The 27,808-nt window shown below is 41.7% G+C and overlaps 1 protein-coding gene across 3 annotated transcripts; it reads left to right on the plus strand.

Moving 5' to 3' along the window:
• On the plus strand, positions 1–27,808 carry CRK (CRK proto-oncogene, adaptor protein). 3 transcript variants are annotated; one of them, XR_008554773.1, is made up of 4 exons: positions 1–373; positions 14,016–14,381; positions 19,548–19,694; positions 25,007–25,061. XR_008554773.1 is itself a non-coding variant. In XM_008147869.3 (3 exons), the coding sequence occupies exons 1-3, from the start codon at positions 133–135 to the stop codon at positions 25,142–25,144; spliced, it is 915 nt and encodes a 304-aa protein (XP_008146091.1). In that variant the 5' UTR covers positions 1–132; the 3' UTR covers positions 25,145–27,808. The 3 variants fall into 3 exon arrangements, 2 of the variants coding, with proteins under 2 accessions (XP_008146091.1, XP_008146092.1); XM_008147869.3 differs by lacking the exon at positions 19,548–19,694 and having other exon boundaries at positions 14,016–14,551; positions 25,007–27,808; XM_008147870.3 differs by lacking the exon at positions 19,548–19,694 and having other exon boundaries at positions 25,007–25,075.

Raw genomic sequence — 27,808 nt, forward strand, 5'->3', positions numbered from 1 at the left:
GCCCGCGGCCTCCGCCGCCATTTCGGGCGCTGCTGTTAGGCTGAGATCCGAGCCGGTCCGCTGGGCGGCGGGCGACGGGCTGGAGGGACGCGCGCGGCGGCGGCGGCCCTGCGTGTAGGCACCGAGGCGGCCATGGCGGGCAACTTCGACTCGGAGGAGAGGAGTAGCTGGTACTGGGGGCGGCTGAGCCGGCAGGATGCGGTGTCGATGTTGCAGGGCCAGCGGCACGGGGTGTTCCTGGTGCGGGACTCGAGCACCAGCCCTGGGGACTATGTGCTCAGCGTCTCCGAGAACTCGCGCGTCTCCCACTACATCATCAACAGCAGCGGCCCGCGCCCACCGGTGCCACCGTCGCCCGCCCAGCCTCCGCCCGGTGAGGGACGGACAGGACGGGAGGCCCGGGCGGGGGTGAGGGCCGCGGAACTCCCCAGCCTGGCCGGCTGCTCCTCGCGAGCTGACCCCCACGTGGGCAGAGGGCTGGAGTGACCGTGGCAGGGGGCGGAGTGCTGCCGGCGCTGGTTCCCACAGACCCGCGGGCGTGCGTGGGGGAGGAGGAACCGCTGACCCAGGCCTCTGGGTGTGACTTGGGAGGACAGCCCCGGGGAAGGGGAACTGCTTTGCTCCAGGGTGGGGCTAGCGCCGGGCCCGGCACCAGGGCTGGGCCGGGCAACGTGGGGACAGAGCGCTGAGGGGGATGTTGGCACTGCGGGGGCATCACTTGGCAGCAGTGTCGAGAATGAAGCCGATAATCCTACAAGTGGCTTTTTCGGCTTCACACGTTTTCTGCAATGTTGGAGAGCCGAGTTTGGCCATACTCCGCTGATGGCCTTTGGTAGGAAGTCACCACATACAGGCCGGGAGGGATGGAGACACCCTTCAGGAAACCGGCCAGCTTTTTCCTTTCTTGGGCATTTTTCCAAAATACTTTTTACCGTCCTCTTCCTCCGCGGAGGTGAGCTCAGTGCCTTGGTGATAGAAGGAGAGCCCTTTGTGGCCAGCTCAGAGTAAGTCGATGCTGGGCGGACTGTGTCTATAAGAGATCTTAGTGCCCAGAAAACTGTTCTCCACAGTTGGGGGTTGGGGGAGGAGGGTGTCTTAGTTTTCAAAGTGTTTAGTGGAGGGAACATTTCTTTTCAGGAAACAAACCAGAAATAAGCCAATGAAAACAATCCCTTCTCTGAAAGTGAATGAAAGGAACTTCATTTTTCCTGGGCTTAAACATTGTCAGTCTTGTGGTCCAGGGCCTCTTCTTACTCAGTGAGTTGGGGCTGTGGCCTGAGTCTAGATGTTGGGAACAGACCTCTGCTGGGCAGATTCTCTGAGAATTTAAATGATCTGTACTGGGTCTTCCTTGTCAAGAATCATTGAGCTATGACTGTCTTACCCATGCCATTGGAGTTGTTGGGAAATATGAAGGAGATTTATGTACTTAGTACTTGAGATTTCTGGGATACATAGTAAGTTTGAGGTGATCATTATCTGTGTGACAGCACCAAGAGTCCTAGTGCCTTCTCATTGTTCCCAAATTGAAGCATTTTCCTTCTGACCAGCTGAGACTAGATACAGGCCAGCCTCCAGTGAATCAGGAAGCTCCTGATTCAGGCTTTGCAGACTTAACGTTTTAGAACAGTCCCAGTTTAGATTTATTTACTCTGGCCAGAAATGGGAAGACAAGGTAGTCAGTCTCTTTGTTGTTAATGCACAGCAGTTTCAAAAAGAGTGTGGGGTCATTAAGTCTATAAATTATCCTAGGTCTTTCTCAGTCTGGTTGGCTTAATAGTATTATAACATGAAATGGGAATATCAATGTGACATATATTTGCCCTATACCAGATATAGTCTACTTTTGCCATCTGCATGGTGTCTAGGGTTTTTTGTTCATGCAGTGACATGACGGTAAACTGTCACTGAGACTCAATTCTCAATGTTTTGTTTGTGTATGTGTTTTATTGGTTGCAAATTTTGGAAATGGCAGCTGGCAGGTTTCTTAGTTTGAGCTTTCTCCACACCTTGGCATTATGACTTTATATCTCTGCGCTTACCTTGATATTGAGTTCCACCTTTTCATAACATACATGAGTTCAGATCCCTTGGCACAAAAGAGAAAGTGAAGATTGCCAAAGTTTGTCGATGGGGTGTGGAAAATTCATGGACATTGTGGTAATAATTTTTGCTATATACTCTATATTTTCCATGTAGGGTAATTGATTCAGTTCCCCTTGTAAAGAATTATTTTTCTTTTAATATATTTTATTGATTTTTTTACAGAGAGGAAGGGAGAGGGATAGAGAGTTAGAAACATGGATGAAAGAGAAACATCAATCAGCTGCCTTCTGCACACCCCCTACTGGGGATGTGCGGGCAACCAAGGTACATGCCCTTGATGGGAATCGAACCTGGGACCCTTGAGTCCGCAGGCCAATGCGCTATCCACTGAGCCAAACTGGGTAGGGCAAGAATTCTTAATCTTTGTTTTCACTATACCACATCAAGCTCTTTTCATTTTGAAACCACACAGAGGTTTCAAAAGAAACCTGAATTTTAGAAAGACATACACAATATTAATAGCTAACATTTATTGACTGTCTATTCTGTGCCAGGTACTTTGCTGAGTACTTAATATATGCCTCATCTCATTTACTATCTATAACAATCTAGTAAGGAATAGACTATGATCTCCATTTATTAAAATATTTCCATTTTATGGGTGAGGAAACTGAGAATCAGAGAGTCAATAACTTGCCCAAGGTCATACAGCTTGTAAATACTGAGCCAGAATTTGAACCTAGGAATTTTGACTTGAGAGCTGACACTATTAAACTGTTTTCTTTTCTGTCAAAGCCAGGTTGCTATTGAGATCCCAGCAGTGCTCATAGAGGACTCACTTTTGGCTCTGTCATGGGGTCCCAGATTCTGTTTAAAGACCAAAAGGAAAGGATGACAAGAAGAAATTGGCAAAAAGAAAAATTGGCTTTAGTGTTCAGACAGTACTCATCTGCTATCTAAAGTCAATGATGAAGAGGTTTTTAAATTCCTTATTTGGCAAATTGAATATGGAAAATGAGCTTTTTTGCTTAGGATAATACAGTGTATTTTATAGACATAAGATATAGGTAAAATGTATATGGAATGGCGTAGATACAGTTTTTAGAGGCTTAGGGATAAAATAAACCAGGAGTTCTTAACCTTTCCAGTGAACCTATTTTTAACTTGGGTGCTCAACTCCTGCAGACTCTGGTTGTGGCTGTAGCCTGGGAGTGCCCTGGCTGTGCTCCAGTGCCATAGGGCAGGGCTTGGTCAGATCTATGGATCATGCTCTGTCAAGTATACTTCTGGGGAAGGCTTTGCAATCATTGATTCGCTAGTTTTTTTCTCTTGAAACAATGTGATATTACTAACCTTGACAAGTAGATAATTGACAAAACTGAGTAAGTGTAAGTTGGGAAAGTTGTTACAAGCTTGAGCTCTCGAGCCTGGGTTTGAATCTTACCTGACACTTACTACTTAACGTAACTTTGGGCATGTTTTTTAACTTTCTCTGCCTTGGTTCTTCATGTGTGAAAGAGGACATCATAGGGTCGTTGGGAGGATTAAATGAGTTTTAGTGTATTAAATGTTTAGAAATGGGGTTGGAGTATAGTAAGTACAAATTAAGTATTAGATATGTTAATTTTATGAACATAACTATGAAGTTGGGAGGGAGGAGTTGAAACAAATGGAAACCTTCTTAGCTTTGAAAGGGTCTCAGAATGCATGGTGGTTTGGTGAGCAATGCTGAAACAGCATGTCTTAGGATGTATGTGCTGGAGTGGAGGGGGATGTAGTGCTGTGAAAGTACCTTGGATCCAGTATGTGGAAATAGAATGGTGCCTGCTATTACCTGCTCAACTGAGAGCTCCCCACCTATTGCTGTAGTGGGTGAAGGGAACATAAAAACTTGCCTAATTTTGGGTATTGGGGGGCAGAAGCTAGGGTGGTAATTGTGCTGCTGAAGCCATTTTTCTGGAGATCCTGTGGGACTGCTGATTGCCCACTGCCACCTCTTTGTACCTTCAGCATCTCTGTTTCATTTGTTTATCTCATCTTTGCAGTTCTCAAACCTGGTCCTCATGTTTTACTCCTCAATATTAGAGTATCCCTCCATTTAGTGGTTCTGGAAAGTTCTTCAGTGAGTTACTTACAGGTTTTACACGCCCCCAAGAAAGATTCCATGGTAAAAGGAAGAAGGGTTGTTTGTTACAGGACTTCTGTAAGCCTTTACTATGCCCTTGTGAAATTATGACCCTCCAAGAGAGGCAGTTATTGGATACTGGGTTTTATTCAAACTTATTTGACTACAGAATTTTTTGAGAAGCAGCTTGAGATTCTGTGGAATCTTGGAAACAGCAGACTGGATTTGGGGATAAATGGAAAATTTCTAAAGAAATTTAGAGGTTGGGGCGTATTAAGCTGAATTTCCATATATATATTAGAGGGAGGGGAAGAGAGAAGAAGAGAGAGAAACATTAATGTGAGAGGGAAACATTGATCAGTATCCTCCTTAACTGGGAATTGAACCTGCAACTGGGCATTTTCGCTGACCAGGAATTGAACTGGCGACCTTGAGGTGCATGGGAAACAACCAAAAGCCACACTGGCCAGGGCTTGTTATAAAAAACAATATAAAAAAATATATAGCCGAAACCGGTTTGGCTCAGTGGATAGAGCATCGGCCTGCGGACTGAAAGGTCCCAGGTTCGATTCCAGGTCAAGGGCATGTACCTTGGTTGCGGGCGCATCCCCAGTAGGGCGTGTGCAGGAGGCAGCTGATCGATGTTTCTCTCTCATCGGTGTTTCTAACTCTCTATCCCTCTCCCTTCCTCTCTGTAAAAAATCAATAAAATAATAATAATAAAAAATATATATATATTGATTTTTTTTAAGTAAACATTTTTTAAAAAAATATATTTTTGTATTGATTTTTTACAGAGAGAAAGGGAGAGGGATAGAGAGTTAGAAACATCGATCAGCTGCCTCCTGCACACCCCCGACTGGAGATGTGCCCGCAACCAAGGTACATGCCCTTGACTGGAATCGAACCTGGGACCCTTCAGTCCGCAGGCCGACGCTCTATCCACTGAGCCAAACTGGTTAGGACTTATTGATTTTTTTTTTTACAGAGAGGAAGGGAGCGGGATAGAGAGTTAGAAACATTGATGAGAGAGAAACATTGATCAGCTGCCTCCTGCACACCTACTGAGGATGTGCCTGCAACCCAGGTACATGCCCTTGACTGGAATTGAACCTGGGACCTTTCAGTCCGCAGGCCGACGCTCTATCCACTGAGCCAAACGGGTTAGGGCAAAAAAAAACCAATTTTTTTTTTTTTAAAATGGATTTTAGAGAGAGGAAGGGAGAGGGAAACATCGATTTGTTGTTCAACTTATTTATGCATTCATTGGTTGCTTCTTGTATGTGCCCTGATCAGAGATCGAATCTGTAACCTTGGTGTATTGGGTTTCCTGGTCAGGGCATGGATTTTCTTTTGTTGAGCACCCATAATATACTGGCTACTTTTAGGAACTTTATTAGGTAGGTATTTGGCCCCATGAAATGTTAAAAAACAGCTCATACAGCCGAAACCGGTTTGGCTCAGTGGATAGAGCGTCGGTCTCCGGACTTGAGGGTCCCGGGTTCGATTCCGGTCAAGGGCATGTACATTGGTTGCAGGCACATCCCCCGGTGGGGTGTGTGCAGGAGGCGGCTGGTCGATGTCTCTCGCTCATCGATGTTTCTAGCTCTCTATCCCTCTCCCTTCCTCTCTGTGAAAAATCAATAAAATATATTTTTTAAAAAACCCAGCTCATACAGCTAGTAAATGACAGACAGAATTCATCAAACCCAATCATTCTGAACCTGCAAATCACCATGCTGATATCCATTTATAGAAATTCTGTTTGCTTAGGAGACCATACATCTTGATACCTCTTAAAGATACCTTCACAAATGGAAGTCAGTGGTCTTTTTAGCCCTTTGTGTTGGACAGGTAGTTGGGGGTGTTTAAGCAACTTCTGTAAATACCATAAGCTAAGGAGAAGTGAGAGGGAGTGGGAATTAGGAAAGAGGAAAGGAAAAAGGAGGTGCTGTCAGATCAAAAAGGTTGTGGTAGTACCCATGCCAGCTCTTGGGTGTTCTTCATAAAACTTTCAGGAAGTGGTATCATAAAAACTGATGTAACCCGAGGGCTAAAAATGTTTTAAAGTAGTAAGTTGAGCATGTATAGAAACCAGAACAATAATGTGTTGATTTTGATTTCTGAATGTGTTAGTTTAAACTGTATGTTCAGAATCCAGCATAAGTTTGATATAGAACAAGTCAGTGAGGTTTTCCAAGTCTTAGCAATGAGAGCCCTGTCCTTGGTTCTGTTCTCTAGACTGACTTTATCTCTTTTCCTTTCCCACCTTTCTATTTCCTGGCTTGGCTGTTTGTGGTTGGAAGAAGATAACTAGGGAAAAGGAGCTGGATATAGCAGGAGTGGTTAGCTTGAAGGCTACCAGAGAGGGAGCATTTCACTGTTGCTCCCCCTTTTCTATTGATCCCCCAGTCTTGAGGACTATAGGGCAACTGGGTTCAGGTTCAGTCAAGGGCTTTCTCTCACTTGGGACAAAGCCATCTGCATTTTGGGGGCCTCCATAGGGCCAGGATGTTGGACTCTACCCATTTGTTTGCTGTTTCTCTGTGAGCCAAGGCTCAATTTGTAAGAAGGGACACAATTGGAAATACTTGATGAGGCTTTGACAGCAATGTCATGTCTGAGAGAGACATGCAGAGACTCTGGATGTCACCAGAAATCTAACAAATGAAGATTGACTTTGGAGGCTGATAAAACAGAATATCACTTTGCTTACTAGTACATGGTTCCCAGCAGTCTTTCCAGTTAGACCACACAATGTAAACTTAGAGCACAACAGCTCATGCTTGGGCTGTTTTGGTGACTGATGCTGTGTAAGCCACACATAGAGCTTGCTTGAGCATCTAATGACATCATCAGGGACGTTTGGATTCAGGACCTGGGAATCTGTTAGAGTGTCACTGCCTGTCTTCATTCTAACAAAAATGAAGCTCTGAGCCCGTCATTTCATCTAGTCTTCCTGACTGGCAGCCTTACAGATTCAGACTGCCTTGTCATTACTTAGGGTACAGGTATCCTGGCCTGCTGCTTCTGCCGTTGCAGTGTTCTCTACTTGTAAAATTGAACACCCAAAATGCCCCTCTAGGGCTCAGCGATGGATCGTGGAAGAGGTAGATATGTGTGAGATTGTAAGAGCCAGAGAAGAGGGTCACAATGGTCAGGCAAACTAGATTCCAAACTACAAGTGAATCTGCCCTCTTGAACCTGAACCCAGTTACCCTATACCCCTCAGGATTGAGGGATCAACATAGAGGGGGAAGTAACGGTGAGGTGCTCCCTCTTTGTAGCCTTGCTAAGTGCTCCAGCTATAGACATGCTAATTACATGAAGGAATTCTGCTTGAGGCTGAGCAGTCCCTTTGTCAGGACGCCCCAGTGGGGTTGACCCGGAACAAGAATTTAGAGAGTTTGAGCTCTTCATCCCTTTCCCTGCCTACCTATGTCTAAGGCAGTGCCTACCCCTTGCCTCCCCACTCCTCCCTTCCCTTGAGAAGAAAATGATGCTTGATTTCCAGACTCTCTTAAGATGGATCTGAGAATTAGTTCTCCCATCTTCTTGATCAATAAACTTTTCCTTACCCCTCCCCCCCAAAAAAAAAGAAAAAAAAAGAAAAGGAGCTGGACACATAGTTGTGGTGAGGTTTGAGCTTATCTATGACTTATGTATATTCTCTTCCCCTCCCTTCCCTTCTTCTGGAGTTTGGACCAACAAAGCTTGATTTCACATATATCTAACTGCTCCAGAAGTACACAAAAACAGGTATTTCTCTGTGGAATTAGAATAGATAAATAATTTATAGATAATGTGAAAGATTTCCCTTGGTGCTTAACTTGCATTTCTGTGACCATTGGAATTGTCAAGCTGAAAACAACAACACAAATATTGGACCCAGTTTACACCATGAAGCATTTGAACAAGAAATTAATTGAACCAACTTCATACCTTTATGGAAGATGAGCTTCTAGTTTTTCTTTTAATAATTCTCACACTGATCTTTATAAGGGATTTGGCTTAGTGGTCTTATTTGTTCTTCTAAACCCTGCTCCCTGTCCCCCCAGAAAAAAAAAATCAACATACAGCTGAAACCGGTTTGGCTCAGTGGATAGAGCATCGGCCTGCGGACTGAAAGGTCCCAGGTTCGATTCCGGTCAAGGGCATGTACCTTGGTTGCGGGCACATCCCCAGTAGGGGGTGTGCAAGAGGCAGCTGATCGATGTTTCTCTCTCATCGATGTTTCTAACTCTATCCCTCTCTCTTCCTCTCTGTAAAAAATCAATAAAATATATTTTAAAAAATCAACATACACACACAAATTTCACTTGGGCTAGTGCAATATCCTATCTAATAAAAGCCTAACATGCAAATTGTCCTTTCAACTGGGAGTTTGACCCGGAGTTCGAAGCGGCCGGGGGGGGGGGGGGGGGGGGGCTGGCCAACCTCCTGCCAGCCCCCACCCCTGCACTGATTGGTGCACCAGGTCTCTAGTTGGAGTCATAATAATGGATGACAGGGAGTAGTTGCCTTCCTTCTTAAGAGTTAAAAGGATACCTTGCAAATGTTTAGTAGTGGCCAGAACTGCTTTTTCTTTCTTTTTTTTTTTAAAAATATATTTAATTGATTTTTTACAGAGAGGAAGGGAGAGGGATAGAGAGGTAGAAACATCGATGAGAGAAACATCGATCAGCCGCCTCCTGCACAGCTCCTACTGGGGATGTGCCCGCAACCAATGTACATGCCCTTGACCGGAATTGAACCTGGGACCTTTCAGTCCGCAGGTCGACGCTCTATCCACTGAGCCAAACCGGTTAGGGCCAGAGCTACTTTTTCATTGTGATTTTGTTGTATTTGAGAACATGATTTGTTGTTATTCCTCACCTGAGGATATTTTTCTATTGATTTTTCAGACAGTGAAAGGGAGGGATAGAAACAACGAAACATCAATGTGACATCGATTGGTTGCCTCTCACACATGCTCCAACTGGGTTGGGGATGAAGCCTGCAACCAAGGTATGTGTCCTTCACCAGAATTGAACCTGGGACCCTTCAGTCCATGGGCTGACGCTTTAACCACTGAGAACACCAGCTAGGGGCAAAATTTTACTTTTGTAAGAACACATCTCCAGTTGAAAGTGAAAGCCACAGGGGTGAAAAAGCATATCTTCCTAAGACGTGCTGTGCTGCTTTGCTTCTTGCTCACCAACCACACTTAAACTTTTATGTATCCCCAGCTATGCTGTGAGCTTCTTAAAGCTGGGAACAGATTTTCATTTAACTTCTTTCCCTCACTTTAAAGTTATGTTCAGTAAGAATAATATCTCTAACACTTACTGTTCTGGCCGAGTGGCTCAGTTGGTTGGATCGTTGTCCCATACACCAAAAGGTTGCAGGTTTGATTCTTGGTCAAGGCACGTGCCTGGGTTTCAGGGTGATCCCCAGTCTGGGTGTACAAGGGGTGGGGACACAGTGGATCGTGTTTTTCTCCCCCCCCCCCCTTAAAATCAATAAAAGCATATCCTCAGGTGAGGATTTAAAAAAATAAAATCTAACACTTACTGTTTGCCAACTACTGTCCCAAAAAGACAACTAGTGAAAACCATTTGGCTGTTGCTCTACTCTACTCTTACCAAGGGATCTTTTCTCCCCAGATGTTACTAGGACCATTTTCTAGACCATGGGCCCTTCGCTGTTGTGAGGGTTCTCCCTACACTCTGCCCTGGAGGCTTTCTTTGTCCAGCAGTGCTAAGTAGGTCTCCTTGGAGCTCATAACTGACCTTGTCCTTACGTAGTTCATCAAGTGTAGTTTTTCTGGTCATTCTGGAAGAAAAATTTTCTAACATTGAACAAGACAGTTGGGTATCATTTTTAGAGTGGTGAATTAATTTAGACCTCTGGACTAACACAGTGTTCCTATTTCACAGCATTAATCGCTATGGCTTTTGGATGGGTGGGTCATTGTTAATACAAATGGAGAGGGTAGATTGTCCAATTTTCCTTAAAAAGGACTTAAGTAACTTTCATGAAAGAAGTACAAATAGTCAAAAAATGTGAAAAGCAAACAACTAACGATGATATTTCAAAAGATAATATTTCTCTTATTAAATTGGCAGTGATTTTTAAAATGCTGTTTTGATAAGGACATCGGAAAATGGGAACTCATAAACCACCTGTGGGAGTGTAAAATCATGCAAATTTTCAGAGGGCAATTTGGCAACATAAACCTTAATTTTTTAAAATATTTTTTTATTGATCTTAAGAGAGGAAGGGAGAGGGAGATAGAAAAATCAAGGATGATAGAGAGTCATTGATCCGCCACCTCTTGCACACCCCTCACTGGGGATTGAGCCTGAAACCTGGACATGTGCCCTGATTGGGAATTGAACTTGCAGTTGCACTTCCTGGTTCACAGGTCAAACGCTCAGCCACCTGAGCCAAGCCAGCTGGGCAAACTGTAATGTTCTTACCATTTGATCCCGCAGTTGCATTTTAAGTTGTTTATCCTAAGGAAGTAATTTGCGTTTTAAGTTGTTTCCTAAGGAAGTAATAAAATAGTCATTAATAAGAACAAAAATGCTAATAACAGCATCATTTGCACTAGTGAAACATTGGGAATGCTTTATATCCATTAAAAGTCATGTTTTTGCCCTGGCTGGTGTGACTCTGTTGGTTGGAGCTTTGTCCTGTACATCAAGGATGGCGGTTCGATTCCTGATCAGGGCACATGCCCAGGTTGTGGGTTTGATCCCTAGTTGGGGTGCATGTGGGAGGCAACCGATCTTTCTTCTTTCCTCCCTCTTTCTTTCCCTCTCTCCCTTCCTCCCTCCCTCTCTGTAAGATCAATTTTAAAAAGTCATGTTCTTGAAGAATATGGGAAATTATAAAAATCAAAAAACAATTGTCTATGGAGCTATTATCAGGAAACCAAAAGCAAAAAATCCAGTAAAGGGCCCTGGCTGGGTAAGCTCAGTTGGGTAGAGTGTCCTGATAAGTCATGGTTGCAGGTTTGATCTGGGGTACATACAATAAGCAACCAATGGTTGCATAACTAAGTGGAACAACAAATCATGTCTGTCTGTCTCTCTTAAAAAAAGAAAGAAGAAAAATGGGATCCTGGTCAGTGTGGCTAATCCATGCACCAAAAGATTGCTGTTTCAATTCCCGGTTAGGGCACATGCCCAGGTTGTGGGTTTGATTCCAGGTCAGGATGCATATGGAAGGCAACAGATGGATGTTTCTCACATTGATGTTTCTCCCTCTCCCTCTCTAAAAAAAAAAAAATCAATAAACATTTTTTTTAATGGTTAAAATTTTAACTTTAAAAATGGTTAAAATGGTTATGTGTATCTCATCACAAGTAAAAAAAAAACATGCACCAAACTGCACTAAGAAAACTTAAAAATAAGTGGAACAACAAATTGATGTTTCTCTTTCCCTTTCTCTTTCTGGAATCAATACATTTTTTAAACGTTTAAATCTAATAAAGATGATTTGATATTTTGGTGCTCAGCAGAGTGTAAGTTAAAAGTTTGTATTCCTCATTAGAAAACTGTTTCTCTGCCCTAGCTGGTTTTCTTCAGTGGTTAGAGCATCAGTCCTCGGACCAAAGGGTCATGGGTTCTATTCCCTGTCATAGACATGTATCTTGGTTGCAGGTTCGATCCTAGGCCTGGGCGAGAGTGGTAGGCAACCAATCGATATGCCTCTCTGATGGATGTTTCCCTCTCTCCCTCCCTTCCATTCTGTCTAAAAATCTTAAAAAAAAAAAAGAAGAAGAAGAAGAAGAAGCCCAGCCAGTGTTGCTCAGTGGTTGAGCATGGGCCTATGAACCAGCAGGTCACGGATCGATTCCTGGTCACTGTACATGCCAAGGTTGTGGACTCAATCCCCAATGTGGGGTGTGCAGGAGGCAGCTGATTCTCTCTCATCATTGATGTTTCTCTTTCTCTCCCTCTTCCTCTCTCTCGAAGTCAATAAAAATATATTTTAAAATAAGAAAAAGAAAACTGTTTCACCCTGGCTGGTGTAGCTCAGTGATTGGAACATTGTCCTATGCACCGAAGGGTTGTGGGTTGGATTCCTGGTCAGGGTACATACCTAGATTGTGGATTGGATTCCCAGTCCGGGTGCATGCAGAAGGCAGTCCATCAATGTTTCTCCCTCCCTCTCTCTAAGCTCAGTGAAAACATATCCTCGGGTGAGTATTAAACCACACAAAACTGTTTCTTATTTGAACTGATATATGTTTATTTATTCTTCAATTCTAGAACTTGATAGAGAGAGAATACATTCTAAAGTAGGCCCTGTGTCTAAGGTCACACACACCTTTGCATATTGCAAATTTTAAGCATTTCTAATATGTCCTTTGTCTTGGATCCTCAGTGTGTCATCAGAGGTTGAGGATTTTAACATCCCCCCCCCCCCCCCCCGCAAGCATCCTTGTTTACCTTTTCTATGACCTGTTTCTTCTAAGGGAACAACCCAGTTTCCATGTTATATTTAAGGGAAGGCCCCTTAGGTATTGATTTTTAAGCAGTTTCTTCGTTTTTGTTTAGACTCCTTTTTTCTTTTTGCCAAATAAAGCTTTTTTTTTGGCTATCATAAATGATATTGATATCAGCAATCAGTTTTTTAAAAAATTGATTTTAGAGAGGAAAGAAGAGAGAGAAACAATGGTTCATTCCACCCATCCATGTATTCATTGGTTGATTTTTTAAAAGGGATTTTTATTTATTCATTTGTTTACTTTCATTAATCCTCACCTGAGGATATTTTTTCCATTGATTTTTAGAGAGAGTGGAAGGGAGGGGGAGAAACAGGAAGAAACATCCAAGTGAGAAACACATCGATTGGTTGCCTCCCTCAAATGTCACGACCAGGGCCTCGGATCAAGCCTGCAACCAAGGTACGTTCCCTTGACTTGAATGGAACCCAGGACCCTTCAGTCCGAGGGCCTATGCTCTATCCACTGAGCCAAAGTGGCTAGGGCTCATTGGTTGATTATTCTCTGTTGTCCTGACCTGGAATCAGTCCTGCAGACAACACTAACCAACTGACTTACCCAGCCAACTCAGCAATCAGTCTTTTTTTTTTTTTTTAATATATTTTATTGATTTTTTACAGGATGGAAGCGAGAGGGAGAGAGAGTTAGAAACATCGATGAGAGAGAAACATCAATCAGCTGCCTCCTGCACACCTCCTACTGGGGATGTGCCCGAAACCAAGGTACACGCCCTTGACCGGAATCAAACCTGGGACCCTTCAGTCCGCAGGCCTGACGCTCTATCCACTGAGCCAATGAGCCAAACCTGTTAGGGCAGCAATCAGTCTTAAAACTGTTTCTCTTTCAAATTGTACATTTTAGATGTGAAGAGAACAAATGTATGAGTTTAGTGTAGATAAATACCAAGTTCTCCCCACCTCTTCCTGGAATAGCTGCTGGGACCTATGAGAAAGGAGAGCTTGCTACATTCCCTGAGGTTGAAGAAAATATTGCAACAAAACCTTGAACACTGTGCTACTGTGTAAATGGGATAATAACATTTTGGGAGAATGAACAACAGGTCTCCATGTTGCTGTCTTCGATCCAGTATGAGAGCCTGTCCTGAGTGGCTTGGTCTACCATGATCTGTTCCTTCTCTGCTGCAGGTGGTGGTGGGACTCTTTTTTCCCAGGGAATGTTTCAGCTACAAAATATGGTTTGTTTGCTATGAGGAGAAGGGGTTCTTTTTTAGACTTTTTTTTTTCTGGTAAAATATTGACTAAATGTGTGTGGGAAATGTTTAAAATCTGTGTTTTTATCACCAGTGTAATACATCTTTAAATAATACCCTGCTCTATTTTTTTCCAGGGGTGAGCCCCTCCAGGCTCCGAATAGGAGATCAAGAGTTTGATTCATTGCCTGCTTTACTGGAATTCTACAAAATACACTATTTGGACACTACAACGTTGATAGAACCAGTTTCCAGATCCAGGCAGGGTAGTGGAGTGAATCTCAGGCAGGAGGAGATAGAGTATGTGCGAGCCCTCTTTGACTTTAATGGGAATGATGAAGAAGATCTTCCCTTTAAGAAAGGAGACATCCTGAAAATCCGGGATAAGCCTGAAGAGCAGTGGTGGAATGCAGAGGACATGGAAGGCAAGAGGGGGATGATTCCAGTCCCTTACGTGGAGAAGTATAGACCTGGCCCCGCCTCAGTATCGGCTATGATTGGAGGTAACCAGGAGGGTTCCCACCCACAGCCACTGGGTGGGCCGGAGCCTGGGCCCTATGCCCAACCCAGCGTCAACACTCCGCTCCCTAACCTCCAGAATGGGCCCATTTATGCCAGGGTAATCCAGAAGCGAGTCCCTAATGCCTACGACAAGACAGCCTTGGCTTTGGAGGTACATAATGTGCAAAATATAGAAAGAAGAGATCTGCTACAGGATCTCCCTTTTAGACCTCTTAGAGCTTTGTAGGAATGCTGAATACAAGCTCCAACATTGTGATGTTGTAGATGTTGAACCATTAAGTACTGATTTGGGCATTTAATTGGGTTTTCTCTTTTTTATAGAAAACCTATTTTGGAATGAATAAGCTTAAAACTGTATAACTGAATGTTCTGATTGGTCTACTAAACATACTTTGATTAATAACACCACCTGAATTCACAGGAATTAACCTAAATTGTTTTTTCTCATCTACATTCTAACCTGTTCCTTTCTTTCTTTTTTATCATTGTCTGAAATAAGGTGGGCTCACAAAGATTTGAGTAATAATAAGTGGTTCCTGTCAGAGCACTTACATGGAATTTTTCCACAGAAACTTCATGTTTTTACTTTTGGGGCATGGGGATTCTTACTGTTGATTGATTGTGTTCAAGTAATAATTCAGGAGGAAAAGTAAAGTGTAGTACAGATGTGAAGAGATATACTCAAATATTAATTCCAAGGAGCAGCAGGTTTACTTGGGTCTTTGTTGTATAATGCATTTTGCAGGCAAAAAGCTAGTTCCTCTTGAGGAATAAATTATTACCTTTTACTGGTAAATAGTTATCCTTGGTAGCCCCTCTTCTCTGGCCAACCATTGTGTTTATTCCTCTCTTTAGCATTCACAGCTTTGTCTCTTTCCTCTCTCCCTTTCCCTTTCTCCCTACCTCCCCCTTTACCTCTCCCCCTTTCTGAGTTATGCAGAGCTAGTGGTTCAGTATAAAAGCTTGTACAGGAGTGGCATGCTATCCCATCTTTCAGAGCCTCCTGATATTATAACTTGAGTATAAGGAATTAGCTTTCATCAGCACAGGCTGTAGTTATATGAGCACATATTAGCTGAGAAGGAGCAAATGTGTATTCTTATAAACTGACATCTTCTCTAAATTTTGTTTTCTTTGGTCATGTTCATACACTAAAGAGTAAGAGCTGCCCTGCGTCTAAATGGGAGAGTGTTAACCCACAGAATAAGCCAGAATTTATTTGTACCAGTCTCTGATATTACTGGATTTGAAATTTTTCTTTTACATTTTGGATAGTGTATTTTGAGTCTTACAGGTTTGACTGGAAAATGTATGTTTTTGAAGTGTATATTCTTTGAGATCATGTTATGACTTAAAAGTATTGTGTCCCTGCTTTGAAGAAAAATGAAATATATGTTGTCTAGGCCACACCACTTTTTCCCACTTAGAGTTTGGAGAATGAAGAAAACAAGTTTCTAGCCTCATGTTTTTATTTCAGTTCAGATGATGGCAACATCCATCATGGTGCTGTGCACATGACAGGTGTGGCTCTTTTTAAAAATATATATATTTAATGATTTCAGAGAGGAAGGGAGATGGGGAGAGAAAGAGAAACATCAATGATGAGGGAGAATCATTGATCGACTGCCTCCTGCATACCTTCTACTGGGGATCCAACCTGCAACCCGGGCATGTGCCCTGATGGGAATCAAGCTATGACCTCCTGGTTCATAGGTCAACACTCAACCATTGAGCCACACTGACTGGGCAACAGATGTGACACTTGACAGTCATTGTAGACTTTGTTAGCACTGGACTGGAGTATGGAAATAGCACTCATGGGATAAGTCAGCTAACACCAGGAGAGAATATATATCACATTAATCTTCCTTCCTTCCATTTTCATGTTCTTTCTTTCTTTAAAAATATGATTTTATTGATTTTTAGAGAGAGATGATGGGAGAGGGAGAGAGAAAAATTGATGTGAGAGAGAAACATTGATCAGCTGCCTTCCCTATGCAACCCAACTGGGGACCAAACCCGCAACCTAGGCATGTGCCCTGACTGGGAATGGAACCACCTACCTTTTGGTGCATGGGACACTGGTGCCAGCCAGCGCTGCATTTGCTTTCTGAAAGAGAATTGTTTTTAATGATGCCTGCCTGGATTAGAGGCCTTAGTGCTCAAAAATGGTTGAGCTGCTTGCCCTGCTGTGAAACACAATCTAGTGCAGTGATGGGCAACCTTTTGAGCTTGGTGTGTCAAACTTCGCCAAAAAACTGAGCATAACTCGGGTAGTGTGTCACTTTGAGGAAAAAACTAACTACAAGACTCTAGTCGCAAATGTTTCATCCTCAGGAGCAGCAAATGTTTCATCCTCAGCATGCGGCCGCGTGTCATCAGAAATGGCTACGCGTGTCAGGGTTGACACGCGTGTCATAGGTTCGCCATCACTGATCTAGTGAAATAGAGATTTTTTTTAGAAGGTTTTTGTTTCTTTCTTTCTTATTTTATTTTATTGATTTTTTACAGAGAGGAAGGGAGAGGGGTAGAGAGTTAGAAACATCGATGAGAGAGAAACATTGATCAGCTGCCTCCTGCACACCCCCTACTGGGGATATGCCCGCAACCAAGGTACATGCCCTTGACCGGAATCGAACCTGGGACCTTTCAGTCCGCAGGCCGACGCTCTATCCACTGAGCCAAACCGGTTTTGGCGTGAAATAGAGATTTAAGTAGAAAACTAGTTTATGATTTTAGTATGTTTTCTTTTTTGTTGGGATATTGGTTTTGAGCCACATATGTTGATTGCTGAAGATGGCCTCTTTTGAGTTAGAACAAATACCCCAAGGTATAGCTTTAAAACATCTTATGTGATTAAAAACATGGTGTTAGGCCGAAATCGCTTAGGCTCAGTGGATAGAGTGTTGGCCTGCGGACTGAAGGGTCCCGGGTTTGATTCCGGTCAAGGGCATGTACCTTGGTTGCGGGCACATCCCCAGTGGGGGGGGGTGCAGGAGGCAGCTGATTGATGTTTCTCTCTCATCGATGTTTCTGACTCTATCCCTCTCCCTTCCTCTCTGTAAAAGATCAATAAAATATATTAAAAAAACACACAAAAAACATGGTGTTAGTTTACCATCGTATTTTTCTACCATACCCAAATTCAGTCTGTAATTCTTTTTCTTTTTAATACATTATTTATTGATTTCAGGAGGGAAGGGAGAGAGAGAGAGAGAGAGAGAGAAACATCAATGAGAGGGAATCACTCCCTCCTGCACGCCCCCAACTGGGGATTAAGCCTGCAACCCGGGCATGTGCCCTTGACCAGAATTGAACCCAGGACCCTTCAGTCCACAGGCCGATGCTCTGTCCACTGAGCCAAACTGTCTAGAGCTCTTTTTGTTTTCTAACAGTGCTGCTGCCCTCCTCAAAGCAGGTTTTATGTGGGTTCACTGAAAGCATACCCTCAGTTGTACTATCTGTGCAGGGAGGCACTGTTCTCCTTTCCCATTTCTGGTTTTTCATAGGAGCTGTGCCTCATCCTTATTAAGATGAGGCTGGAAGATAAGATTAGGAGACTCTGGCTTTCTGACCTTAGAATTCTGGTTAAAAAAAAAAAAAAGACAACAGCCTGTCCAGTGTGGCTCAGTGGTTGAGCGTCCACCTATGAACCAGGAGGTCATGGTTCGCTAAGTCACTTAAAGATACTGTGATGGGCACATGTCTGGCTTGTGGGCTCAATCCCCAGTGTGGGGCATGCAGGAGGCAGCTGATCAATGATTCTTTCATCATTAATGTTTCTGTCTCTCTACCTTCCTCTCTGAAATCTAAAAGTATATTTTAAAAAATGACAACAACAAACACCATTTATTGGTATATATGACCCACTGTAAGTCCAGATCTGTAGACCAGCTAGGTGCATTTTAGTGGAGTTTTATACTTAACTTGAATGTTTTTTAATTATTTTTCAATTATAGCTGACATTCAGTATACACTTACCTTAAAATTGATTCATCAGAATCATTACATTTTATGTATGTATGTATGTATGTATGTATGTATTTTTCTGGAAGGGTTCTTTGAGTTCTTTTTTTCCTTTCCTTTTTTTTTTTTTTTTAAATATATTTTATTGATTTTTTACAGAGAGAAAGGGAGAGGGATAGAGAATCGGAAACATCGATGAGAGAGAAATATCGATCAGCTGCCTTCTACACACCCCCTACTGGGGACGTGCCCGCCACAAAGGCACATGCCCTTGACCGGAACCAAACCCGGGACCCCTCAGTCCGCAGGCCGACGCTCCATCCTTCTTTCCTTTTTAAAAAAAAAAAATTGTAAAAAATTAAAAAAAAATTAAAATAAATAAAAAATTGTAGTTAACATACAATAGAATCATCGTATTTTAGAATTGGGCAGGACCCTAGAGATAATATATTAGACTAGCAGTCTTCAGACTAAGGCTTCTCACTATCCTAAGAGTTCCCAGGAGGTGCCTGGGGAGAGAGGAAAGCTGAGGATGCAAGGCTGTGGGTTCCCTGTCTTGCTTAACCAAAGTAACTTTTTATCTTCGTTATATATTAGGGTCTCTCTAAGATTATTCTTTTTTTAATTCTCACCCAAGGATATTTTCCCATTGATTTTTCTTTTTTTTTTAATTTCAGAGAGGAAGGGAGAGGGAGATAGAAACATCAATGATGAGAGAGAATCATTGATTGGCTGCCTCCTGCACGCCCCCCACTGGGGGTCAAGCCCACAACCTGGGCATGTGACCTCGACTGGAATCGAACCCGGGACCCCTCAGTCCCCAGGCGGATGCTCTATCCACTGAGCCAAACCAGCCAGGGCTTTCCATTGATTTTTAGAGAGAGTAGGAGAGAGAGGGAAAGATAGAGAGAAATATTGATGTGAGAGAAACACATCGATTGGTTGCCTCCCATACCTGCCCAACCAAGGCCCAGGCCAGGAAGGAGCCTGCAACCGAGGTACATGCCCCTGACTGGAATGCAGTCCAGGACCCTTCGGCGCACAGGCTGATGTTCTATCCACTGAGCCAAACTGGCTAGGACAGACTGATTTTTTGTTTTTGTTTTTAAGAAAGGGTTTCTGTATTTTAAAACAGTAAATTAAAAAACAGTGCTGAAGAACCACCTGCCTTTGTCTTACAGATGGATATTCCCTGCATGGTATATTTGCTGTGACCAGAGTCCCCCACTGGAATATAAGTTTTTAGATACTTCCTCTTTTCCACCCACCAGATTTCTCTAGTAGAGATGAAGAATCTGGAAAGAAGAGGTTCATTCTAGTTAACCAAAGTATGGGTATTCCTCTGCATATTATAAATTTGTGAGTCAGTCAGGTACTCATATCCTGGGGAATGTAACTGAATCAGACAGATTCTATCTTTTCCATCCAATTTATCCTGATTAAGACATTTTAAACAATGCAGATATGCTGCATGTTTTGAAGAAGAAATTCTGGAAATAACAGCAGAGTTGTGTAGAGGCAGCTTTCATTTTTTTATCTTAGATTTGAGCTAAGATTTTGATCTTAGATTTTTGTTTCATGGCTCCTTAGAAGCTGGCGTAGTAATGAATCTTATCTTGTAAATTGCAGGTGCTAAAATTTACTTTATGCCTCTGTAGACTGTTCAAAACCATCACAATATCTTTAATTGTACTAATTATATAACTCCCATTCTCTGATTCAGCCTTGCATTTTGCCTTTGATAGACGTTAACATTTCAGAGTAACCAAGGAGCTAGCTTCTCTGGTGTTCTTAGGCTTGGACTTAGTCTTTTTTAAAATTTTATTCTTATTTTTCGTTTTGGGCTTGTTCTTCAGGGCACAGATAGGGAAGTTGTAAAGTGCTTTGGGTCCCTGATAATATCTGACAGTGATTACTTGAACTCTACATTTCCCTGCATAGAACTCTGTGAAACATGGAAAATAAGAGTGAAGACCCCAATTTCCCCTTTGTTAACAGAAAAAATGAGATGGGAGTTATAAGAACATGAGTGGCATGTCCTTGCTGTGTCTAGTTTGTCTTTTTCTGGTATTGTAAGTCTAGATTTCTGTATTGTTCATTAAGACAAGTGTCTACTGTCCCTCTTTCTTGTTTGAAAGAGGAAGAGAGAGAGAAACATCAATGATGAGAGAGAACCATTGATAGGCTGCCTCCTTCATGCCCCCTACTGGGGATCAAGCCTGCAACCCAGGCATGTGCCCTTGACCAGAATTGAACCCACAATCCTTCAATCTGCAGACTGACACTCTATCCACTTAGCCAAACCAGCTAGGTCTGTATCTTGGGATTGTAACATATCTGGGGCAAGTGTTCAGTTTTGCTTTCTTTGTCTTTGATACAGTATATCAAGCTTCAAACTCTTCTGCATCCCCCTCATCCTCTCTAGTCTGGCCTTTGGGAATTTGGCTTTAGTGAATTGTTGCCTAACAGGAAGAGGAGCATGCATTCAGAAACGTGTCATGTTTCTGACTTGAAGAAAGAACCGCTTTTAGTATAGCAACATTTTCTTTTGTTTTGTTTGTTTTTTCCCAAATTATAAGAGAAAGTTTATTTAGAAAGTCACAGAGGTAGAAGTGAGTTGCAGAAGAAATGGGCTCAAGAAATAAGTTACAGAAGCCAAAATAGTTCAGCACCATTTTCTTAGACTGCTCTGTCCCCTTCTAGACTATGCCCACCTAATCCCCTAGGGTGTCAACCACCCTTTCTTCCAAACTGTTGAAGCACTAGGGCCTCATGTGGATAGTCATATTGCCTTTAGAGTTTTGTTTTTTTTTTACTCCAGGAGTCCCCATGTGCTTTGAATGTTTGAGGAGGAAGACCCCATATGGTACAAAGGGTTATTTAATTTTATTAAGGTTTTTCTCAAAGTATTTGTACTTCAAGGCCACAATAGATAGCTTAATTAGCTCAGTTGACTGCTTAAAACTTGAAATCAGCAGGTTTTGTTGCCTTACTTGTGAAGAAGCTGGTGTAGTTCTTTGGTACTGACAGCAAGGGACTGGATTGGTCCACATTTCAACCTGCCTTTAATTAGAGCTCTGTGGGATGTGATTTGAGATGGCACTTTGAATTTCTAAAAATAAAGACTGTATGCCTGGTTGGTGTGGCTTAGTGGGTGAGCATCAACCCAGAAACCAAGAGGTTACTGGTTCCATTCTGGTCAGGACACATGCCTGGGTTGCAGGCTCAATGCCTAGTGGGGGGTGTGCAGGAGGCAGCCTATCGATGTTTCTCTCTCATTGATGTTTTTATCTCCCTATCTTTCTCCCTTTCTCTTTCTAAAGATCAATAAAAACGTTTTTAAAAATCAAATACTGCTAATCTTGCTTAGAATTTAATAAATAAACAGTATAACACAGAGAAGAGGGGTATTAAAGCCTAGATTTTGGTATCAAGTAGAATGGTGGGCTTAAGGATGTACTCTGAAGAACCATCTTCTACAAAACACCTAGAAAAGCTGGATGAAATATAACAGACATCCTTTTCTTGACACCTTTTTATTTAGATTTGAAATCATTTGGTAAAATGTACTAATCATAAGCATTCAGTTCACAGTTTATATGTATATGCACCTACTGATAATCACCTAGATGAAAGTATAGAACCTTTCCAGCACTCCAGAATGTTCCTTCATATCCCTTGTGTATGTTCTTTAATATCAATAAAATGATGGATTCAGATATGACACAAGATAGGGATATTAGCTGGCATGTCATCAAACTAACTTAAAAGAAATTGGCCACATTGACTACATATGGAAGGGAACCTAACATGAGTGGCCATTTAGATTTTTGACATGAGCATACACATCCCCTTAAATATTTTTCTTTTTAAATATTTTTATTGATTTTTATAGAGCGAGGAAGGGAGAGGGAGAGAGAAAAACATAGATGTGAGAGAGAAACATAGGCTGCTTCCTGCACGCACACACACACACACACACACACACACACGCGGGATCAACCAAAAAGCCGGATATGTGCTCTGACCGGGAATCGAACCAGCCACCATTAGGTGTACAGAACCACGACCAACTAACTGAGTCACACCAGCCAGGGCTCAAGTATTTTTCTTAAGTGGCGGACTTGTATTCTTGGTTCAGCTACAAAAATAGCACTTAGTATGACATGAGGGTTTTGACAGGTAATACAAATATTTAAAATGGAGGAAAGAAGTGCTGCACATGATATAATTGACTTTAACGTAGCAAGGGGCTAGCAGCACGGGCATTAATTTTAGTAACGTGGTATGTGTGAAAAGGGTGGGGAGTCAAGGGTCGCTGACAGGTCAAGCACAAGGAAAATTCACTAAGGTATAGTCAAATGTTATGGAACTGATGCTGTGTGCCTAGCTTATTTTTCTTTTTTGTGTGTGCCTACCTTCTTGCAACACTGCAAGAGTTTTTAAAATAAGCTAACAAGTGAGATAAAATCTGAGAATTAGAATTGGGGATAAAGGAAGAAATCTTTCAAACTAATTTTACTAGCAAGGAAATTATCCCTTGATGTCTGGCCTTCCTCTTCCCAAAGACTGTAAGAAAGTCTTTACCTGTCACAGTTGGGCTGATCAGATGTCAGGAATGTTGAACTGGAAGATTGCTTGGAATAAACGGAACCCTGGTGCTGGCAGCCTATAGGGATCAGATCTGCTTGCAAGGATGGGCATGCAGTATGTTCCCTTTCCTCCCCTTACACCATTAGCCTTAATCTTGACAATATCAGCAAACTGAGCTGCTGCTTTTTCTCACCTTTTTGTCTTATCCCAAATATAGTCTCTAATATTCCTGGTTTCTTTTTACTTTTCCCGCAACAGCTTTAGGCCTCTGGTTTCAAGATAGTTCTTTAGGAAATTACAGACAGGCCAGTAGGGCAGCTGTTTCCTCTGTGAGTGAGATCAAGCTGGTTCTAGAGAAGGCCTGAACCTAGACCTGAGTTGGCTTTGCCAGTAGTTGGCCTACAGACATTCTTAGAGAACCCCTAGGGCCCTGGCAGCATAATTAGAAAGTTCCTGGTATGGTAAAAAGAGAATAAATTGGCTTTAGAGCCAGATACTTCTGGGCTTAAATCCCAGCCCTGCCACTGGCTGTATGACCTAAGGCAGCGGTCGCCAACCTTTCAGACCTCATGGACCACCAGTGGTCCACGGACCACCGGTTGGTGACCTCTGGCCTAAGGTGTATATCGTGTAATTTTTCTAAATCTCAGTTTTTTTCACTTGTAATATGAAAACAGTTCCTGTCTTATAGTGTTACTACAATGATTAGAAAATAATTAATATAAAACACCCTCCACAATACTTTATGAACGTTCAATAAATAGTAGTTATTAATTTAGTAAAACCAAATGAACAGTTATACTTAGAAATCACTTGTATGCTCAGAACTCAGATATTGATAAAAGATAGTTATAATCTCTCTTTTTTTTTAATTGATTTTTAGAGAGAGAGAAACATCCATGTAAGAGTGGAACATCCATCGGTTGCCTCCTGCACACCCTGTACTGAGGATTGAGCCTGTAATCGGCATGTGCCCTCACTGGGAATCAAACCGGCAACCTTTTGGTGCACGGGATGAAGGTCAACCAACTGAGCCACACTGGCCAGGGCAAAAGATAGTTATAAGTTCTTTAGTCCAGTGACATCTGGGGCCTTATCTCCAAATATTAAACAAAATGTTTATTATTTTGCCACAGGATGAATCTATTTGTTAGACTGACCTTGTGTTCTTTTTTTTTTTTCTTTTTCATTTGATGTTTTTTTTCTTTTTTTGACCTTGTCTTAGTTTCATAGCAGGATAGAGGTACTAGTATATCCTAGATTGTCAAAATTTTATATCTGATGTTGCAACAGAAAGCTTTTTATAACAGAAGCAAAAACAAGATGTCCTCTTATTAATGTTCCCTTATTAATGAACAGGTACCAAGTGGCATTGAGGAAGCAACAAAGTCTGTCAGTATATGGTGGGGTAAGGGTGAGGTTGGTGAAGAGGTAGGGGCTTTGCAGGGAGCTGATGGAATTTGGAATTTTGGCCGATATCTGCCCAAATGGGGAAAGCCTTGCCTTGATAGGAAAGTGGTGGGAACACTTCATTTTCTGCGACCAAGTGAAGTATGCTTCCTATGATTGCCCTCTGCTCTATAAGTAGTAATAGGCCAGAATATGTGTATGAGAGTGGGTTGGAAGATTGTGCTTCTGCTATATGCCGGGGTGGGAAGTTAGGGGAGGACATGGATTTCTTTTCCTAGGCCAGAGCTTGTGGGGCAGGCTGGAAGCTAAAGATGGTACAAAGAAAAGGAATAGTAGGTTACTCGAGTTGGGCTTGCTCATCAAAAGACACTTGATATTTCCATAAAGTATCATTTTCTAGGATCCTTTCTATTTTCTGTATTTTGTGTGTCTTTCTGCACTGCTAAAAATCACTTCTTTCTGCCTGCATTAACCACAAGTAATCAGTCTGATGGCTGGGGCTTGGGAGGCAGCAAATAGCCATTTCTGTAATGTCAGCCCTAGAGCAATCGTGGGCAGGGTATGCCTAATCAGAGATTAGAGTTTCAGCTTTCATTCATAACTGGAAATAAATTGCTCTCCTTATCTCCTCTTGCAGGTCGGTGAGCTGGTAAAGGTTACGAAGATTAATGTCAGTGGTCAGTGGGAAGGGGAGTGTAATGGCAAACGAGGTCACTTCCCATTCACACATGTTCGTCTGCTGGATCAACAGAATCCTGATGAGGACTTCAGCTGAGTATAGCTCAACAGTTTTGCTGACAGATGGGAACAATCCTTTTTTATTTTTTTCCTTTCCAGTTGCCATCTATACATTTTTTTTTTTTTTTTACAGATGTCAGACACAGTCTAGTTTATATAAGTGTTCTGTTACCTGTGATCATTTTTAGACTGAACTACTACATCCCTAGTTCCATTTACCACGTTCAGGGTACAAAACTGGAGGGCTTTGTGTGTTAACTTCTGAATTGGACATTTTAGGTGGTAGCTGCCATGCCTGAGTGTATCAGAGGGATAGGTAGGTATCTTGCCTCCTTTCTCTCAGGCAATGCAAGTCAACCTGTGGAAAACTGATGGACAGGAGAGAAGTGTTGCACACTACCTACCCTGATTTATCCAATGGTGGTTTTTTTTTCCTTCTGAAACCATCCTATCAAATGGCAATAGACTGTTCCCTTTCACCCCCAGAAAGTAATCATGTACCATGTGAATTATACGCAGTGGGATTGCTTTTTCATTTATAGAACATGACCATTGTATGACTCATTCTGACAGTTCAAATCCTGAGATTTCTGAGGACACTACTAAAGGCATTTTCTTCCTTCTAAGTCAATGCTTCATACTTTTTCTTGGGATTCTTTGAGCCCTTGTCATCCTTTTCCGCAGATAGGTTAATTCTCATGAAAAGTGTTTATTTTCATTCCAGATGACAAGCAGGATGTGCAGAGCACTTTATTCAGTGCATAGCTTTAAGCCAGTATTGGGTTCACTGAGTGGACAGCCACACTCAGCTCTCTGCCTTTCCTCAAGGGGTCATAGTAGGTTCACACTGCTATTGCAGCTAAACAGATTCCTGACTAATGGGATCCAGCAGGGACATTTCTCCTGAGAGCCAGTATCCTGTTAGGGGGTTCTTTGGAATTCTTAGCTTCTACTTGGAGTGGAAGGACCAATCACTTAGAATATTCCATAGAAGGTTGTGTGGCCAAATTCTGCCCTTTGCTTTATGTGCAACTTGTATAAGTCAAGTTAAAATTACATGAGTTTGGAGATAGGGTTAGCACTTTGAAAAATGTTTGAACCAATCATGAATTACTTAGGTATTATTCATTTCACATTGCCAGAACAGTGCATGAAGTACATTATATTATAAACTGCCTTCAGTTTTGGGTCTTTATGTTGAAGTTTAGTTTACAAATCCTTTTAAGTACAGAATGGTTTATATGGGGTCAGGTGCTCCAAAAAATAGATTTCTGAGACCAAAAATGATCTAGGCTATATAGACTACAATATGAAACTTTCAAAGCTAGCTTCCAGTCTAGGAAGGCAGTAACTGGTATATGGTATGATACAACCAATAGAAACACTTTATATTTTGCTTAGGGCCTCATTTTAGAAAAGAAACGTATCTTTCTAATTCTTTTGCATAGGTAATGATTAATTTGCATTTTTGGCGTGCACCAAATCATGATATCCCAGTGACTAGCACAATGTCTGGCACAGTTGATGTGCAGATGTTTGTGTGAGTGAATGAGAGGAATGCAGAAGCTCATTATATGGCGCAGGGAAGCCAACTGGCACAGGATTACATACATTACCACAAGTAAACTAATGCATTGACGCTAATTTAATGTATTTTTACCTCACACTAAGGTAATGCTTGATAAAGACATCAATGCTCGACTTTTTAAATCCTAGCATAGTGCTATGCACACAGTGGGTGCTCATTGTTGAATGAACAAATTTGCAATACTAGACTTAATTTCACCTGACTACTCTGTTAAATTTTCAGTTAGAGCATAGATACTGTAAAATCCAAATAAGTACACATTAAATCTTGTTTTTCTGAAAGTATGACATCTAAAATATTTGTAGAGAAACCTTGTCACAACTGCTTTGAATATTTGTATTTTCTTTTGCCTTTGACATTATGATATTGGCTTGTAATGTCTCTTTTCATCTTATGGAATATTAGTGGAACATGCACCTCTACCCATAATTATTTTTCAATGATGGCTTGTCCAAAGCCATTATATGAACTGTTGGGTTGGATTTGGCTTGATGTGGTAGTTGTTGGACCTTGAGAAATCAAAGGACTTCTTAAAAATATCTTCCAAAAACCAATACTAGAATCCTATTCAATTGCATATGTACATTGTCACAAAGCAAAGTAAACTGAAATTGGCTGCTATATTTTATATAATATAATCATTTCTGCAAAAGCCCAATTTTTGGATACTAATATTTGACATGGTTAATTCTTATTAATTTGTTGGAATTGTTTATTGTTAATAATGCAAATAGATAATTTTTAATTATCCTTAAGTAACATTTCATTATTAATGGTTTGAAATGGGTGACAAGCAAACCAATTTGAAATAAAAATATGAACATGTGCCATTGTATTATAACACTATACACTTTCTTGACAGTAAGATTTTGAAAAAATGTTTTTTTTTGTAGCATGTATTGTATATGTTTATAGTATATGTAGTAAATAAAAATATGGCCAAATATTTGGCTTGGTGATCTTTTGAAGAAAGTAATGTTTGAATATTTTTCACAAAAGAGCTAAATCTGTTATGCTTAGGGAATAAGAGGTGTGTGCACTCAGCCTACAATCATGTAATGAGAAACAATTGTTCCGTGGATACTCATTAAAGCTGGGATTAATCACTGGTGA

The sequence above is a fragment of the Eptesicus fuscus genome, chromosome 20 (genome assembly GCF_027574615.1).
Source record: "Eptesicus fuscus isolate TK198812 chromosome 20, DD_ASM_mEF_20220401, whole genome shotgun sequence".
In the NCBI taxonomy this organism is placed as follows: domain Eukaryota; kingdom Metazoa; phylum Chordata; class Mammalia; order Chiroptera; family Vespertilionidae; genus Eptesicus; species Eptesicus fuscus.

Bases quoted from the DNA above. Each gene is read 5' to 3' on its own strand.
- CRK (XM_008147869.3), top strand. From the start codon at position 133: ATGGCGGGCAACTTCGACTCGGAGGAGAGGAGTAGCTGGTACTGGGGG. The intron at 374-14,015 runs GTGAGGGACGGA...ATTTTTTTCCAG, and splicing joins GCCCGCCCAGCCTCCGCCCG to GGGTGAGCCCCTCCAGGCTC. The intron at 14,552-25,006 runs GTACATAATGTG...CTCCTCTTGCAG, and splicing joins AGACAGCCTTGGCTTTGGAG to GTCGGTGAGCTGGTAAAGGT.